We start from the raw sequence: 18,954 nt of genomic DNA on the forward strand, positions 1-18,954 counted from the left end.
AGTTTAAACGTGTTGGGCAGATCTCTAAATGTCTATAGCACAAATTGTTTTTAATCAAACTACTCATCCTCTTAATGCAGCTAAGAAGCCATTTTGATTTTAGTTTCCGCTCTGTTTTTAAGCATTTGGGTGTACTTAGAAAACAGGAGGAGTGTTTTCTTGGGTGAACATAAATAGGCAGTGAATGGAAGGATAGTTGAAAACACTTTATTGAACATATTATGAGTAAGAATGACCTTTGTTCACAAAGAGGGCTAATCAAGAGTTATACTGTGTGACATTTCACACTTTGTACTTAAATATAGGCAAATACCTATTGTCAGCTTCTTTTCAGCGGATCTGATGATAAACCTCAGAATGAATCTTTCATTCAAGTATGTCACTTCTTTCCTTTTTTCTCTTTTTCTCTGTAGTAATTCCCCAAAACAACTTTAGTGGATACCTTAACTTTGAAGTCATTGGGACTACTGATCTGCTTGCAGCTGAACATACAGTCTTTTCAATAATACTTCAGCAAGAAAACATGCCTCCAATGTGAATCCCGCTTCGCTTTAATATTGTTTACTTTTTGTCTACGAAAAGAAAGAACTTTTTTGAGACAGTAGTCTGAAATGACAGTACGGGTGGCAAGTTGAACCTACTCAGCTCGTGGGAACCTGAGCAGCCAGCATAATGTCATGTTTCAGACAGAAGTGCCAGGCTGTATACATGAAGGCAGGTGGAGCAGGCAGCACTCCCATTTGAGCACTGCCCCTTCCAGCACAGTGAAAGCACTCTTTCAGTGCTAGACTGTTTGCAGAAATGACGCTAAGATGATTCTGAATTGAGGCGTTTCCCACCCCTCCCAAAAGTATTATCCAATAAAACCTTCAAAAGATGAAAATCAGCCAGCCCTTCTGTTAGAGGTATCTTTGTACTGGGTGTCAGAAGTAATGTATCTCTAAAACTTGGTTTGGGTGCTTTTATGTATGTTACTTCCCTGGGATCTGTTTCCCTTCCTCAAAGATCATAGGACACTGTGCTGCATTAGCTTTGCTGTTAGCATTCTAGATTCAACTGTGGGTAATTCAGGATGTTGTTTATCCTGAGGAAGTTGGTGGATTTGATACTGCTTAATTTTATTTGAACTCACTACCTGTAGGATCAGAGAAGACGGACACCTCATGTGTTTAATGAGGTGTAAAATCCATTGGTATCAAACTCCATTTATTGCTGATAGTGAAAATCTGAAAATGTGAAGTGCCCAATCTTATGTTTGGATGTCTGCATGTCCATTTGCTTCCTACACTTCTTTCTCTTGTGGTCCAGTATATGTGTGTATTGTAGGTGAAGAGCAGTTCTATGGAGCCCAAGTATGGGTTTACAGGTACTGTCACAGCAAAAAAATGTGTAACAGGCACATGATGCAGGGGACTACAGTGCACCTTGGTGTACTGGGCTTGAACTTGTTCAGTATGCAATGAATGGTTGGACCAGATGAACTTGGAGGTCTTTTCCAACCTTTATGTATGATTCTATGATTCTATTTAGCGTACGCAAAAAAAAATCACAGTTCTGAGCATATGTGAAATTTAAGTAATTGCATTGTGAGTTTCAAGTAATTACAATCTGTTAAAATATTCTCCAGGCTTTTTAATTCTCAACCCGTTCAGCCATAATTTAATCCTATGCCAAGCTGATGTGGTGCATGCTTGATTGTATCTTTTTCCTTCATAGCCCTTGATGTCCATTGTGCTGGACAGGAAGCTACTAATGAAATTGAGAAATTTAGTTCTAAATACAGAGACTTGGCTTATTTTTGGACAACTGCTGACAGGAGCTCTTTTCAGACCAGTCTCTCTGCTGTTAAAAGGAAAATGTTGATTTCTTCTGTGTGAAAGTTGGCTTCTCTGGGCCTGAAAACTTATGCTGACAAGTGATGCGGTGTTTAAATCCTGACAGCATGTTTAGAAATACAGACACTCTGCCAGCATTTCTGCAGTCAAGAAAGCTTCTTTCATGTTTCAGCTGCTTTAGTCACTGAACACAGATTCCTTCTTGTGGAATCAAGTGTCACTACGTTTTGCTACAATGGCTAGTTTCTGTGGAGAAATCCTTGATGCCATCAGTAAGCTTGCTTTATGAAAATGATATTAATGGGAAAAAAATCCCATACAGTGTGCTATGCTAAATACTAAATAAAAATTACTGCTTGATATTTCTCTAAACTGAATATTCCAAAAGGAGTTTCAGTGTGATGATCTGGCCCTTCTAATGGATCCCTCTGTGCAGACTGCTGCTACGTGGACCAGTAAATCCAGTGAGTGGTTGCCTGGCATGAATGGGCAGCTGAGCTTGTGCCCTTGTTGCTTTGCCATTGGATCTGTCCAGGGACAGGTGTTCTGGCAGTCCATCTGCACGTAGTTTATTTTACGTCTGTTTCCTCAAGCTATTTTTCCCCTCCCAGCTGAGCCAAAAAGCAAGCTAAGGTCCATCATGCTTCTGTACAGCTTTGCATGTGCACGTAGCTGCTGTGTAATATGCTCGTAGCTGAGCTATCCCAATCTGTTAGTTAAGAGAAGTGCAAGCTCAGGCTGCTTTTTGAGGAGGGGCAGCCAACCAGTTTCTGTCCTGAATGTGAGCCTTGTTCTTGCACTGTGTGGGTAGCGATATGTGTGTAGGTATGCTGGGGGCCATGCTAACAAGACAGGACATCCGAAAAGTCAAAGCAGAACCATTTGGATTCTGGGTATGTGTCCAGGACCTATGTAGTGGAAAATCAAAGAAATATAACTTGGGGCTAGGGGGAGATGTCCAAAAAAACCAGCAACCAACAAAAACAACCAAACAGGAAATTGCACTTTCTGAAAATGGATTATCTTTTATGCTAGGTTTTATTTCAGACCTTTCAAAATGCTGGGAAAGAACGTGGGTGTTTAGCTTCAATGCAGAGTTTGCACAAGCCAATGACTACTTCATCTATTTGATTCTTACTACCTTGTATGTGCTGTGTGACCTGTTGGCCGAAGTAGTATTTATTTTCTCTGTTGCCAGTAGCTATGAAAGTTATGAATGTTTTTTTGACCTCGTAACACCCAGAAAATGTTGGGTATCTTAGCATTATGGAAAAAGATATCATTGCCCTTAAGTTCACTCAGGAACTTGAGGATAACTTCATGTTAAATTATTTCACAGTCTTAAAGGCAGTTCTGTCCAAAGAACCAATTTATCCATAGGAGGGTACATTGCTCTCTTTTTATATATCTCTCAGGCCCAATACACTTCTGGTAAAGAGGAATTTAATGGGGAGTATAATAAGCAGCAACTACTGTGGATGGGACTGACTGCTCTGAGAAGTCATTTAGTGTGATGAGACAGTCCTCTTAACTGCTGTGCTGAAGACACTGGCAAAGCAATTACTCTTTTCCAGGTCAAGACCCTGACTTCAGAAAACCTTCTTGTAGAAAAGCCAAAACATGAAATTATTTATCTGTTGCAGCGGGATGCCAAGGTTGGGGATGCAGAAGAATCACAGTTCCTAACCTGCTGTTGCTGATTTTACTTGGGAGGACTTTAATAGGCTATTTTGAGAGTCCTCTCCACTTCTTTTCTGTTGGTGGAGTTACATTTGAAGTAATTTTGACTGCTGATAGCCAAGTCACAGGGCCTAGAAACTTGGGCAAATCTGAGAGATTCCAGTGTCAAAAAAACGAATGGGGTTCATCCCTCAGTGAGGTACTGCGCGTACTAACATCTTCCTCTTGTCTTTCTTTCTACCTCCCTTCTCTGAGACCCCTTAGAAACAGGAAGAAGTGAACAAAGGATTTAGGTCAAAGCCAAGAGAGTCTGTGGCTTTTACTACTTCACTGTGAATGGGATTGAAGAGAGTTAGCATGCAAGGAGGATATGAATGAACCGCTCATAAGAAACGACAACTGCAGCTTGGAGTCTAGAAATAAATGATCCTAAAGTTCCTGTTTTATTATTTTTCCCCTCTGTAGGCTTTCTCATGTTTCAGATAAGCTCAGGAAAACAACTTGATCGTGGCCTCAATTTTTATAAAAAAGCGTGTTATAAAAGACATCATGATATATAAGTAAAAGTTGTAGTTTTAAACGTTTCTGCTTTCATGTATTAGTTATTTACCTGTCTAGGAAAGTAACTTAAATAGACTGTGTTCTTTGATTAATTTTTGCAGTGGTGCGAACAGTCCAAGAAGGAAAGTTCAGCTCTCTCTTCATTTGCCAGAACTTCCTTTTGAAAAAGGAAAGTAAATGAACTGAAGATGTGCACAACTTGGCTTGTGCTACAGTAATTGAGGGAGTGATTTCTGTAATGTGGGTGACTGGAAGCAAGAACTTGAATGGTTACTGCTATCAAAGAAGAGGAATAAACTGAAGTGAGGTGACTGCCTTCCACTGCAGGACTTAACTAGGCTCTGCATACTTTCATGTGGACTGGTGTGGGCTTGATACAATAGCAGCAGATTACATCTGGGCATATAATATGTTTCCAACTTCTCAGTCTTCTGGCAGTAAGCTGTACTTCATACTTAATTTAAGTACATTCTTTGGGCATAGGGAGTGAAGCCATCAATAGTTGTTGGAAGCAAGATTTTTGTTTTATGTAGAAAGCTGATTATTATGTTTCTGAGCATGAAATATACTTTATTTCCCTGTCATTTACTGCAACCCTTCTACTACTCTGACGTGTCAGTTATGTCCTCAAGCTTCTGTCATCTGGTATCCCACTTGCCAAAGGAAGAGTTAGTTGCATGGAAAGGCATTTAAAACTCATTGTGTAATTAGAAAACTGCTAACTATTCAGTCACAAGTTATTCACTGTAAGCCTTCACTTAAAAGTTTTCTCTTTTTTGCATCGGTTAGGATGACCAAGTACATGACTGAAAATCCAGAAGTTCATGATGAAGCCAAACTTGGTATTCTGAGGAAATAGGGTGCAAAATGTCAGACTTGTCAGTATGCATCACAGGTACAAGTGCATAACACTGTTTTGAAGGTACTTTTTGCAGCTCCTGTGTCTGCGTCCACCCTATAACATGCAGAAAATTGTCTTTCAGTGTTCACAGCAGTAAGTTGCAAAATGACTTAAAAGTGAAAAAGGTGGTGAACATTCAAAGTAGTAACTTTCTTAAAAATGTAGTTCTTAATGTAAGCTGTCCCAAGACCGCTAAAAATAACCTTTCTTTCATTGTGGTACACAGATATTCTGAAACTGAAATTGAATTTCCCACTTGTAATTAAGCATTTGTGATCCTAAATAAATTCTGACAGTGTACTGTGGGGAAGCAGTCTGGGAGATGAAACACGAGACTAAAAGCAGTGTGCCTTAATCTATGGAATTATTCAGTTCCCTGAGTGTCAAGGTGATCTTTTTATTCCTTCTGCAGGGTTCTTGAACATACACTTCATAGGACTGAAGGAAGATAACTGTTGAGAATAATGAATAGGTAATTGTGCAAGTCATGACTGCATTTAATTAAAAGAAAAGTTTAGGACAGGCTTACTGAGGAAGTGTGTTTTTCAAATGACAGATGTGTCTTGGGCAGTAATCCAGGTCAAGTAAGCATTTAACATGCCATCATGTTTTGCCATTTCTGTATTAAGGTGCAAAAGGTTTTACATGGTGTTTTTTGCCATTTAAAAAATGTCAGCAATGTTGTTCTGCAAACAAATTTGGAAAAGTCATTTTCTATTCAAAACATCACTAACATTTTCAGAACCTTCCAGAAGCATGCTCTAGAAAAATTTGTTTGTTTGTGTTTGTAGGTAAGGCTTTACCTAGAGTAAACAAGTGTCATCATATAACAAAGGTAGTAAATGGTCAGACTCTTTTCTAAAGGGCTTTATTTTGTGCTTGTTTCTGACTGTATGCTATTTTTTTTATGAATTTGAGCAATTTCCAAATGCTTTTCCAGCATCTGCAATAGAACATAAAATGTGTTTTAGGTTAGAAGTGATAATTCAACTAATACTTCACAATAACATAAAGCTGCAGCAGGGCATGCATGAAGTGTCATTATATGGGTGTGTTGTATTAAAAGGGCATAGGGGTAGATCTTGGAGTGGCTGCATTGTGATGGGACAATTAGTTTTTGGAAGTGCTGTGTTTTTACTTTTAAAAACATTCTGCTGTTGCTATGAAATAAGTCTAAGAATGTGTTAATACAGTTTTACGTCACTGAATAGCAAAACCTTTTGTCATAAAAGTCTTGTTAGCATGCCTTAGTGTCTCCTGCTTCACCTTCAATCTGTAGCAGCTGGCAGCGTTAAAAGCAGCAGCAGTATCTGGATGAAAGACTGTTTCTGGTGAAGTTCCTTGTCTAAGAGCTGGCACAGAAGCAAGAGAAGATCCAAAAAAAGTGTGAAGAAACTGATTTGAAGCCTAGAGTAACAGCCGTGGGACAACTATACACGTAGTGTTTTGCACTTAAGAAAAAGGGCAGTTGAACTACAAATTAAGGTTTGGAGGAGACAGAGGTTCAAAGTGATCTTTTGTAGTATTGTGTGTCAGACCAGTGGATTGAGCTGACAGCATAAGGTAACTGTGAGTAAAACCATATATCACATCATTGTTCTATATTAGCAGGGAAAAAAATACTAACAGTGTTGTGCAAGGCAATCCTGAGACTTCTGTCTGGTGTACTTTGCACAATTCAGACTGTCCGTGCTGGAAGAAAGTGCAGACTGGAATGGGTAAAGAGGAATTATGCAAGGCTTGCTTCTTTCCTTATTACACAGAAGAGGAGAAAATTGCTCATTTACATTAGAGGAATGAAAGCTGAAGCATTATTTCATAGCTATAAATAAAATTAAGAATAGGAAGCACAACAGTTTAAGCTAAATTTCATATAACCAAGATTAAGCCAGCACTCAAGTTTATGTCCTTCTTGAGTGACGGGAGTGCTCAGGTGCCTTCAGGCAGAAGCACCCACGGACCCCTGAGATATAGCCTCCAGGGAAGCCAATGGGATGTGGTTCCTCGTGATCGGGTTCCTCGTGAGACCCTCTGGAGGTGCTGGGACTGGAAGAGTGCTGCTACTTGTACAGGTGCACACAAGGCGGTTACTTTCCTATGCATAGAGTACCTAATTTTATATTCTAAAAGCTACCTCATCTTGTTTGCAGACAGACCCAAAGTGCGTTACAAACTAGCACGACACAAATACTGTTCTGAACCTCGACATTCACATCGTCAAGAGAGCACCTTACAGAGTGTGTGAGTTTTAGCTTCCTCCTTTGGAAATATGCCTATGTAGTGTGCCTAAATGAAAGTGCAAATACTTGCTGTGTGTATTGATAACAAAACTTAAGCTGCTGGTGTGTCTGCTCTTAGAAATGGGGCAGAACTTGCAGCTCACAGCTCACCTTTACCCACTATGACAGTGTTGACTGGAAACTGACAAGCTAAAAGCATGTAACACACCCAAAGTGGTCTTTTCCTTTGGAAGACTGTTCGCTATTTTTCTTTAGGCCTAAATTTAAAATTTACGTGAAGAAGGAATCTGATTTAGGAAGATCTCTTCACTGATTCCCAATTCCCAGTCAGAATTGGGATAAAGCTAGGATGTCAACGTGATAGATGGTTCTGCATGTCTTCACCTGAACTATTCCACAGAGAAAAATGGTACAGAAAACTGAATCATTTATTTTTTGTTACGTGTAGTAGTTTTTACTAGTTTTTACTTGTGGTGTTAGTATTTTGTCAGCCAGTTCTGTGACATAAATACAGAGGCAAAAAGCTTTGATTCAGAAAGGGTACATATTAGAGCTGAAAAGTTAAAATACAAAGGAAAAGCATACTGCAAAAGATATGCTATTTTGCTGCATCTGGAATGCTGACGTTTTAAACTATAAATACTGGCATTAGCTGCCTGTGGATGTGACTGCAGAGAATACACATTTCTTCATCCATCTGCTTCTTGCAAAATACCAGGGAAGATGATTGGTGTGGTAGAATAAGTTCAGCCTGTTGTATCAGCGAAGAGAGGAGCGCAGGATGCCTGTCTGAAATTTATTGAATATCTACTGGAACTTTGGGTACAAAGTTGTATCTTAGAATGCTTTTTGTCTTCATTTAAAAAAAAAAAAAAAAAAGTTAAAAATATCCGTTAGTGTCTGAGGTACTAAAACAGTTAAAGCATGAAGGGAATATGTTCTTTGATCACCAAAACCGAACTTTGTTCTTGGACATATGCTAGTTTTCATTTAAATCACACTAGTCTTTGTGTGACATCAGTACACACTTGCCTAAAATCTGCAGCTGCCAAGTAAGAACACTTATAAAAAATGAAATAATTTATTTCAGCCTTTTGTTAAATCTTTCAGTTGACTTGCTTTTACCCACTGTAGATTGTGTTGTATGGTGACTGAAGCTTTTGCATTAAAATCTTTCTACATTTTATTTCAAATGCAGCTGTAATTTGAGGCACAAGACAGAGTTTTTAGCTTCTGGCATATTGGAACGCTTTATTTTTTTCCTGCAATGGAAGCTTTTATATATGTTGTCCTGCTTCTCTGGACTATAGGTAGAGGCTTTCAGAGATATGGAATAGCTCCTTTTCCTTCCACTGTCCTCCACTTCCTCAAACACATTTAGATTTCTGGATTACTTTTTTTAGTGGTTTCCTTTAAGCTATGCCTTCTTGTAGCTCTATAATATAAAATTTAGAGGAGAAATGGAAGCAATTTCAAAACTTGCCTCCTTTCTTAGTACTACCCTATAGGAAGATTAACACAAATAGTGATGAATATTCAGCTAGAGCAAAAGCTTTATATATTCATAGCAATGTATAATCTCAGAAATTGCAGAAGTAAATTTATTTACAGTATTCAGAAGCTGTTAAATAGCACGTTAGCAATTTAGTATTTCATAAATTAGTCATGTGGTGGAATAGGTCTGCTTTTTTTGTTTACTTTAATGCTGTGAAAATTCTTATATTTAGCTTAAACCCACTGGTGACAGCATAGCTTTTTCAGTGTCACCTGAGATGCCCTCCAGAAACACAGGCATCTGTAAATGAGCTGAGGGTGTTCGTGGGTTTAAACTGGGGCTGCATATCACAGAAAGAGATTTCCATTTTTCGGTATAGTTAACAATAAGGCTTACCAGTCTTTGTTTAAAGGTAATATTTACGTGGTATGAAAGAGCATAGCTTTCCATCTGGGTGGAAAGTCATTACAAAATTAGGGAACTGTTGAATCTGGAAGGGTCTGGTCTAATCCCCTGCTCCAGCAGCTGTCCAGGACTGAATCCAGCTGGGTTAAGATTCCCCCGAGCCTTCTCTTTAGGCTGAAGAGTCCCAGCTTTTTCTTTCCTCATAGGAGAGATGCTCCAGTCCCTTCATCATCTTCATGGCACCTCACTGGACTCTCTCCAGTGTGCCCAAGCCCTTCTTGTATTGGGCAGCCCAGAACTGGACACAGCACTCCAGGTGTGGCCTCACCAGTGCTGAGCCAAGGGGAAGGATCACCTCCCTCAGCCTGCTGGCAACAGCCTTGCTAATGCAGCCCTGAATACTGTTAATCTTCTTTGCTGCAATGGCACTTTGCTGGCGCATCTTCAGTGTGCTGTCCCACCTGGATCCACAGGTCCTTCTTGGCAGATGGGCAGCTCTGGAGTATACCAGTGTCTGGGGCTGCTCCTTTTTCAGGTGCAGGACTTTGCATTTCCCCTTGTTGAACTTCATGAGGTTCCCATCAGCCCATTTCTCCGCCCTGCTGAGGTTGGTCTGAATGTCAGCACAACCCTTTGGTATGTCAACCACTCATCCCAGTTTTGTGTCATCTGTGAACTTGCTGAAGGTGCACTCCGCCCCAACATCCCAGTCCTTAATGAAGATGGTAGATTGACCTCTGGGGTTCCACCCATGTGATCTGCCTCCAATAGGAATTTGTGCTACTGTCTGTAATATGTGCAACAGATGATGTATGGTTTCTGAAGGGATAAGAATGAGTTGTGTTTTGCTTGATGGTAGCATGCAGCTTTTCCTGTTAATTTAATCACAGTTTCTACTGCCAGATCAGTAAGTTTGCACTGGAAAATAAAGTCTGGACAGTATGATCTAGTTAATTGCTCTATAGCAATTTACAACATAAAATGACTGGATTTGTGGACAAGGGGCAAACATTTATCTTGATTTTAGCAAGGCTTTCAACACAGTCTTTACAAAGTCCTCATGCATACATACAGATGTTGCAGTCTGGATGGACAGCCAGGTGGGAAAAGAACTGGTTAGGCATTTGGTCTTAGAGGGTAGTGGTTAATTGGTTAATTTACTTGTTAGTTATAATTTGTTTTAACTGATAATTCTTAAGCAGTTGTGTATGTTGTGATTCACTAGAAAATACTACATCTTGTACTGCAGCTTGAAAGCTATTTAAGCAGAAAAATGGAAAAGTGAATTCTCCTTTTACATAATTGGATCTCCTGAACCTTTCAGAATGCATCCTAAGCCCTCCAGCCGCTTCCAGTGTTGCACGCATGCCATAATGAAGACACAAATTCATTAGGTGGCTCCGCTTATAATAAAGGAATCACCATGTGGGTTTCTGACTTGATAGCGTTTATTTGCTGCAGAGGACCTTCAGCTGTGGGGTTAGACTTATACAATACAAACCATTGCATGAGATGCTTTTATCTGTCAGAAAAGACTTACTCAGTGTATACGTGTGTGTGTATGCCTACGTGCCTTCCCGGTCCCTCTGTGCCTGAAGTCTTTCTCTAACAAATACTGCCAAAGTTTGTTTATTTTAAACACCTGTATGGGCTTGTCTTCTAAGCATCAACCTTAGTGAGCTTCAGGTTAAGCTGTTTGCCTTTGTACTTTACGATTGAGACTGTTTCTTTACAGTTTCCTCAACACTGCATTTCTGTGCGTCTGTTGGCAAGATCTTATTGTTGGTCATGATATTTCTCCGCAAATAAAAAATATTTTAATTCAGTTCTTTTTGGAAGTGTGATTCTTTGTTCCCTTTTTATCTTTACTGAATTTTTTTTTAATAGTCCTTTTCTATCCAAGAGATGCAACTGTGAGGTCCATCTGTTCATCAAAAAATTTGCACTTCTTGATTTTGTAGATAAACTGATTAACCTGAAAGAAGTAGAGCTGTAGTATTTAGGATGGGGAAATGTTTGCTTTTCCCTGGTAATGTTTGTGACCTGAAGAGTCATGACAAAAAATGAGCAAGTAAGATGTGCTTGGGCTGGGTTTGATAAGGGTATGGACTGCTTGAGTGTCTATTTATAGTTATGCTAAAATAGCTCGATCTCGGCTTGTCAGAAGATGTGGAGAAAATGAAGTAAAAAAAATCATTTTAATAATTTGTCATTTCTTTTCAACATGCAAAAATTCAGTGAGCAGAATTTGAATCTCCAGAGGAGCATTGAGTCTTATCAGTTTAGACTGTTCTTTCTTTTCCTAATTCACGGCCATGTGTGCTCTTCATTTCTCTGATTCGGCAGTCAATGAGGTATGCGCGCTGCAGCCAGCAGCTTCCTTCATGAAGCAACCTGACTGTGTTTGGAGAGTAGGTTCACTCTACTCACTGAATGAGGACAGGGTCCTGTTAAAAAAGGTGCCTCCAGGATGTTCCAGTGGAGTGCAGGCCAGAAATACTTAAGTTGGTTTTCAATAGGACTGTAGCTGCACCAGCCCAGTGCTCCCTGCTTGGCAGTTATCTGTCAGAAAGCCTGGACGAAGCCTCCTGGTGATGGAGATGTTCATGGGTGCTTGAGAGCTCAAGGATCACTGTACCTAACTCCAGCAAACAACGCAGGCATACTTTGTGTGGGATTATGCAACTAATCTGTGCGTGGCAGAGGGACTAAACTGCAGTTGTACTGCATTTTTATAGCTCATCTGGAGGCACTTGTAAATGTGGTCTCTGCTTGGTGAACTCAGCTGGCTGTGGCAATGCAACCATAATACTGTATGTGCTCACTGCACAGTGCTTTCCCAGAGATTTTTACTTTGTCCTGGCTTCTGAAACTAACTGGAAACAGAGGGCTTTGTCAATGTTTCATGTATTCTTAGCGAGTAGTCTGGTAGTGAATGAACTCTTGTTTGTACTAGATCCAACTGGTAATTGGTTCATAGGTATTCCTTCTCTCAAGTGTAGGCTGCAAAAAATGTTTGGATTTGTAACTGGAGTGAGAAGTGGCCAATTTGAAATAACTTTTATTTTTTTTATGCCTGCAGTGTCTTAAAACATAAATCCATTTCTTTAAAACCATGAGTACCAATGGAAGAAATGGAGACAGCTGTCACTGATTAAAGGCTGTATGAGCTACAATTCAAATTTTCTTTTGTCTGTGCATATTGGGTGTCCCGTGAAACTTTTAGATATTTCCACCTTGAAAAGGCTTTCAGTCACATAAGAACTTGGTCCCAAAGTTTGTGTATGAGACAAGTTTTTAATCTACCTTTCTAGATTTTGTGTGAAGCAACAGCCTCACCAATGGTCCTTGAGTATTCACCATGCCACCCTGTAAGAATCAGTAGGTTGTGAAAATAAATATGCGTAAGTTTATTTCAGTATATTATACATAGTTTGCTTTTAGTTCCCTGTTCGTTTGTAAGCTTGGAGAATAATAAAATGAAATTAAGCTAAAAAAATCTGTGTAAAATATTCACTCCAGAAAGCTTTCATTTCCCCCCGTGAGTGAGACATTTGTCTTCTGTCTGCAAATCTGGAAAATTTATTTAAATGTATGCTTCCTCTTTCCTCTACATAGAATTAATCTAGACAAGAATTAGGCACTGAAAAAAAAAAACAAATTTGATGGAAGAATCATAGTTGAGAGCTTGTTGAAAACCTGCCTTTGCTACAAACACCAGAAGAGAAGAGTCTGTCATAGCATATTTTACCTCTATCTGATCTGAATTCACCACTGTACGGTACAGTATGTAGATTAAACCTTTGAAACATCCTTCTTTGGCTATCTGAAGAGCTATATGCGAATTTAGGAGGAGTGAATTCTGGTTAGTAAATTTCACATTCGTAAGTGGGATTTTTGTATTGTTATGCCTCAGGATGCCCAGTGATAGCTACAAAGATCAACTAGCATGCCTTCCCCCCACATCTGCCTTTCCCTTTCTGATACGGGGTTCAAATGGCGACCTGGCTGCTCTGAGTGTGGAGTCGTATGCGTAGCAGGATTAAATCGTTCGGTGCGTGTACACAGCAGAGTAGTACTTTCCTGCTGAGTCTTGCTCGAGGCTTTCATCCTTCTATGGTTATGAAGATGTTCGGTGAAAATTGACTGTGGAAATCAGTTGTATGCGTGGGTGTGTTCCCTGTTACCAAGCCAGGGGCTTGGAGTGGAGAGTGTAATCTCATTTCCTCTTAGGATTCTTGTCTCAAACTCGGTTCTGTTGTCACTTTTCCCTAAGAGTCCCTTTATTTCAACACTTAGTCTCAGCTGAAAGCCCATTTCTGCTGCTCAGTTCCTACTGCTCTGTCTGGAGGCTGTTGTCAAGGTGTGTTTCTTGTAATGTCTGTATCCCTAGTTGGTTTTGCTAACTATACTTATTACCTGTTGTCCTCACAGAAGCAAATCCTTTGTTGTGATGAGAATTTAAAAGTTTTACCCAGGTGGGTCTTGGAATATATATAGATATGTCTCGGAATAGATAGATAGATAGATATAGATAAAAGCTCATCTTTGGAGGAAGAATGTGGTAAATTGAATAGATCTCAAAGTTAGGATGTTCTCACCAGTTTTGTTCTAAAAGCTGGGATGAGAGAGGCGAGACAGCCAGTGGGTATTTCCCCTGAAGGAAAAGCAGACGATTCCTTTCTATTGGGCACCAAAGCACTCCTAAGAACCGGGCTTATGCAGTTTGGCGGTTTACCAGGCTATGTGTTTGTTCGCTGTAGTTCTTAGTTCTCACATGCCTGACTTACATTTAAGTTTTGCTCATGTTTTTCCCTCTGCCTCCTCCAGCGAGAAACCTGTATCAACATTTCAAGGGCAGATTTACCAGATGAGAAGAGATGGGAGGCTCAAAAGGCAGTGTTTGAGAGGACACTTAGGTATGATGATCTCTAAACTCCTTAGTTCCATTTCTTTCTGAGTGGGACCAGATCTTTTAAGTGAAACTTCCCTTTGTGAGTATTTACATCTTCAGTTTTCATCCCTGCTGCTCCAAAGAGAAGATACTTTTCTGAAAGAACTCAAGTGTCAGTTAATACTGCTACTTGAAATTCTGTGTATATTTACATTGCTCTGAAAGAGCTTTATAATTAAACCTGGAGACAACGTATCTCCTGCTGGTGGTAGTTTAGGAAGACTTTTTCCTAGAAATGAATAAACAAGGGGCTGTTGAGTAGATATGTAAAAAGAGTATCTATCACACGTTTATCAAAGTGCATTTCCCTTTCTTCCTCTTTCCCCAGTAAAACTGTCTGTGGGGAAATCAAATTGCTTGAAAATACATGTATGAAGATCAAAGGCATATATATGTAGGTAAATATATTGCTTAAACTTTCAAAGCTGTTTTTACATGTGAGCAAATATTAGCATTTCACATTGACTGGGAACTACATTTGAAGCTGGTCCATGACTTGCATAATAATTTTAAAAGTGAGATTGAAGTGCTTAGTCTAGTCCATCACAAAAAGGTTGTCTGCGTCTCCATGTGCTATTGCCTTTTTTAAAATAAAAAAATAACATAATTCCTGTTAGAAGATGCTGTTGATGACTTTTGGCGAAACAACATTTGATTGTGGTCAGATTTTTTATTTTCTTTTATTTATTTTTGCCAGGTGAATATGAAGTAGCAAAGAGTTAACCATATAAACATTGTTCTGTTACGGTACCAGGCAACAGCTGCAAAATCTCTTTTGAAGCCTCTTAAAATTTTTCTCTCACACAAAATTTTTGCTTTACCTTATAGCTGGTTTAAAAAAAAAAAAAAAAAAGATACTTAGTGGTATTATATTTTTATTCAACTATTTGGTTTGGTGACTTTATGCAACGTGTGATCGCTAACAGAACTTTGTCTATTTAAAAAGTAGAAGCAGTATTGCTTCAAAGTCTGAAAGCATGATGTGTCATTTTCCTTCCTACTCACGGTTTCACAGAGGACTCACTTTGCAAGCGAGAAGTATGGTTAAAATTATTAAAAAATGAAGTCTTCTGACATTCAGTGCTGTGGTTAAAATGTGGCACGTAAGATGATTTGATTGCTGAAAAGTCAGTTCCACTTGGGAGAAAGAACAGCCAGAAAATACTTCCTTGAAATGGAATTTTCTAGGAAGCATTCAAATTAGAAAGTAGGTGTTGAGAAATGCTGTTTGTTCTCTTACTTTGCTGTGTTTCATAATAGCTTTCATTATAAAGCCATGAGGAAAGTTAAGGGTAAATTCTTGTGTGGGAGAAGGGGCATATAGGCTTTCTGATTGTCTTGATACATACTGCTGTGCAGCATGTGGAGCACTGCAGTATGCAGTGGTTTTTCTAATACTTTTAGCTTCTTGGGAATCTTGGCAGAAAATTTTTTAGTGGGCCTGTGTGTGTCTGTCTGAGCATGCCACATAACTGCAGGAGTTTGAACGAATACTGATAAAAACAAGAACAGTATTGGTTATTCACTACTAAGATAATACTAACAAGAAGAGAATGTTTAATCATATGTTGGAAAAGATTAAGAAAGTGTCCATTTGCCTTGTGAAGGACATCATAACTTTCTTCAGTGGTGCCTCCTTTTGTGCTTAGCCGAAGCTTACACATGCTGATCTCCGCAAGCTTGGAGCTAGCCTGGCAAGTTCCTGCTAAGGGCTGCTGCATTGTCCAAGTGCACAAGACTTCTGCAGTACATGAACATATTGGACCTGCTGCCTAACATAAAAAAAAAATCTATTTTGTTCGACTTTATCTTAAATAAACGGGTTGAAGGCCACAGTTATACAATAAATTCTCATCATTCACCTCAAATTACACTGTTGGACAAGGCAGCTGGGATGGTAGGGTTTACTGGCTTTTTCGTGGGCACCCTTGCTCACTTTCAACCCAAGCTGATGTAGTTTTCTTTGTGAGTCTGTAGATAGCCAGGAAAACCTCCACTGAGCAGGTACAATGTATTTCAAGTTCTAAGATAAAGTTCCTGATGCAGCACATGGTGGTGCTGGGTTGGTGGTAGCATCTGCACCACTCACACTTAGTGCTGGAGTGCAGGAAGTCAGAGCTGGAGGTTGTAAGTGACTGTCAGGGATAGAGACATAGAATCATTTATGTTGGAAAAGACCAAGGATGGACACAAGTGTCCCCAGGAGCGGCATTGCCGGCACATTTTGGTTAAAAAAAATTGAAATGTGTTCATTTCAATAACAGCGGCATCTGCCTATACAAGCGTTCTAAAACTTGTAGGTGTGTGGTATGTATAAGGGCTGAAAACTTTATCTGAAAGTGAGATTAGACAAAAACAGACATGAATGAGTTGCTTTTATTGCATTTGCTATATTATGAATATCATAAATGTAGTTCATACTTGTTGATTTTTTTCTCAGTCTTTAAGTAGTAGTGAATGTTTAAAGGAACATGCTGGTCCTGGATTTAAGTTGATTGTGATAAGGATTTGGATAGATACCTCCATCTTTCTAATTATAATAATAATAAAAAAGTAGTTTTCCATTCTTTCCACTTGCTCTCAGTATGTAGTTGGCTGCTTAAAATTTCTAATTTTAATATTGTGGTGTTTTTCAGAGTTTTTGCTATTTAACCAAGGCTATTTTGGTCAGTATTTACTTATTTTTTTTCTTTTTCCCTCTTACCAGCAGCCATGCAGCAGGTACTGGATAACCTCACTGATCTGCCGACGTCAACAGGCGCTGAAGAAATAGATCTGATTTTTCTCAAAGGAATTATGGAAAACCCTATTGTAAGATCACTTGCTAAGGTATTTCAACTTGCTGCTCTGAGTAGAACCTGGAAATATTATAATTGTTACTGTTGTGTGAACACTGAGTATTGATTTGAGGTATCAGCAGTGGCTTTTATATACAGTATCCTTGTTAAAGGACTTGAAAGAGTTCTTGAAAACAGATGTAGCATATTTGGTATAATCTAATTTCTGTGCAGAGTGATTTATTGAAAGAGTAAGATCTTTACATGGAAGATGCAGAGGAAAAATTCAGAGACTCCAGAAATAATGTGTTAAAATTATTTATGAAGAAAACGTCAAAATGCTTGGAATTAGAAGTAGTTGGTTTTTATATAGTCTTGTGACCACTGTTGTGTGCAAAACCCATATGCCTTCCCACTTCTAGCATTTTTGCTAGAGATGAAAAGTGAGAGCAATAACCTTCTTTCCCCCATGGCATAAACAGGTCTTGTTGTCTTTTGGCTCAAAATGGCTTTCTGGTCAACCCAGTGAATATTCTCTCCAGGCCCTTTCCTAGATCTCAGAGTGATACCGGCACCTTTGATTAGCAGTGTTCAGATGTGGACTATTCTTAGTTGTGGTCTTGAATTATGCAAATATTTTATTCTTAGATGGTAGTACTCCTAAATATGTAAGATAATGTTTACAAAAATTGTTTGGATTCTGAAATTAAAATGTAGCTTATCATAAGGAGATGCAGTTAATATTATACAGCCCTTACATTCTTTCTTATTTTTCATAAAAAGAAGTTCCTTACATGGGAAAAAAAAACAGTTAAATATAGCTATCACTTTAATATGAACAGACATCTGAAGGGATGCCCTCCAGGCAGCCATGAAATACTCTGTAAAGCTAAAGAACTGTTGTGCATGGATTTTGCTCAGTAAAATATCTGGAAAAGAAACATCTCATAAGAATTCATATAGGAATTCAATTCTCTTTAACTGTTCAAAAACATGGGTTACAAGTGGAAGAAGTTGCATAGCAATAAACTTACAAATACTGGAAGTGTCTCATCTGCTGGTGAGATGACTGCAGAGGGGAAAATTTGTGTACTAAATTTACTGGAGTAAGTTAAAACACTTTCTTGCTTACGGTTGTTTCCAGCTTCAGTAGCTGTTACATACTTCATCTTCAAATTTTATCATGAAGAAAATTTTCATTGCAAAGCATTTATTCTTTGTACATTCATATGTACATTAATCGCCAACTGCAATTATGGGGAATTTAACAACTAGCAGATGTTTAAAAAAATAGTGCTTGTAAAGGAAACAGACAAGATCTTAGCTATAAACTTGCTTTATCTAGAATGCTGAAAGGTTTAACTGTGCCCATATGGCATGACCACACTTCATTTTTTCTTTTGTAATTATTTCAGAATTGAACCCTAAACCCCAGTCCTAACCAGCAGAGCTAAATAAGGACAAGAATGAAAACGATAACGTATTTCATGAAGCGTAGTTCATACATACACATCTGACTCTGAAAATGTATCTACCTTGTTTTTCTATTAGAGCTAGTTTTATCAGAATAGTGAATTCTCGCTGGACCCTGAGATGGTCAGATTAGTTGTGCACATTCATTTCAGACAGGGCCAGAAATGTCAAAGACTTTTCAGTTTCCTTGATTAGAATGATAGCATCACAGAATAGTTTGGACTGGAAGGGACCTTGAAGACCTAATTCCAATCCCCCTGCCATTGGCAGGGACACCTCCCACTAAGACCAGGCTGCCCAAAGCCCCATTCAGCCTGGTCTTGAACACTTCCAGGGATGAGGCATCCACAGCCTTTCAGTGCATCTTGTTCCAGTGCCCCACCACCACATTTCTTCCAAGTATCTAATGTAAACCTTCCCTTTTTTAGTTTAAAACTTTCACCTAGTTAGTCTGTCATTAAGACTAATCATTATATTGTTGTCAAAAAGGACAAAAACAAAACAAAAAAATTTCAGTCCTTAAAATATTAAGGCAATTAATAAGGGTACTATATACTTACAATATTTTGCAATGCCAAGTTTGGTTAATCCTTTAAAGTTGCATTAAAGTAATTTCACTCTTTTCCTGTCTAG

At 38.8% G+C, this 18,954-nt stretch overlaps 1 protein-coding gene across 5 annotated transcripts in view; it reads left to right on the forward strand.

Moving 5' to 3' along the window:
• Positions 1-18,954, forward strand: part of MPP6 (membrane palmitoylated protein 6) — a 56,727-nt gene that overhangs the window by 12,402 nt on the left and 25,371 nt on the right. Inside the window, exons 1-2 of one of the 5 annotated variants that reach the window (XM_035316268.1) lie at positions 13,948-14,036; positions 16,782-16,900. In XM_035316268.1, the coding sequence (XP_035172159.1) occupies positions 13,988-14,036; positions 16,782-16,900 (168 nt within the window). In that variant the 5' untranslated portion in view covers positions 13,948-13,987. Of the gene's footprint in view, positions 1-13,947; positions 14,037-14,404; positions 14,470-16,778; positions 16,901-18,954 lie in introns of those variants that run through there. The other 4 variants (XM_035316269.1, XM_035316272.1, XM_035316271.1 and 1 more) reach the window with 4 other exon arrangements.

The sequence above is a fragment of the Oxyura jamaicensis genome, chromosome 2, assembly GCF_011077185.1.
Source record: "Oxyura jamaicensis isolate SHBP4307 breed ruddy duck chromosome 2, BPBGC_Ojam_1.0, whole genome shotgun sequence".
NCBI classification, from domain to species: Eukaryota; Metazoa; Chordata; class Aves; order Anseriformes; family Anatidae; genus Oxyura; species Oxyura jamaicensis.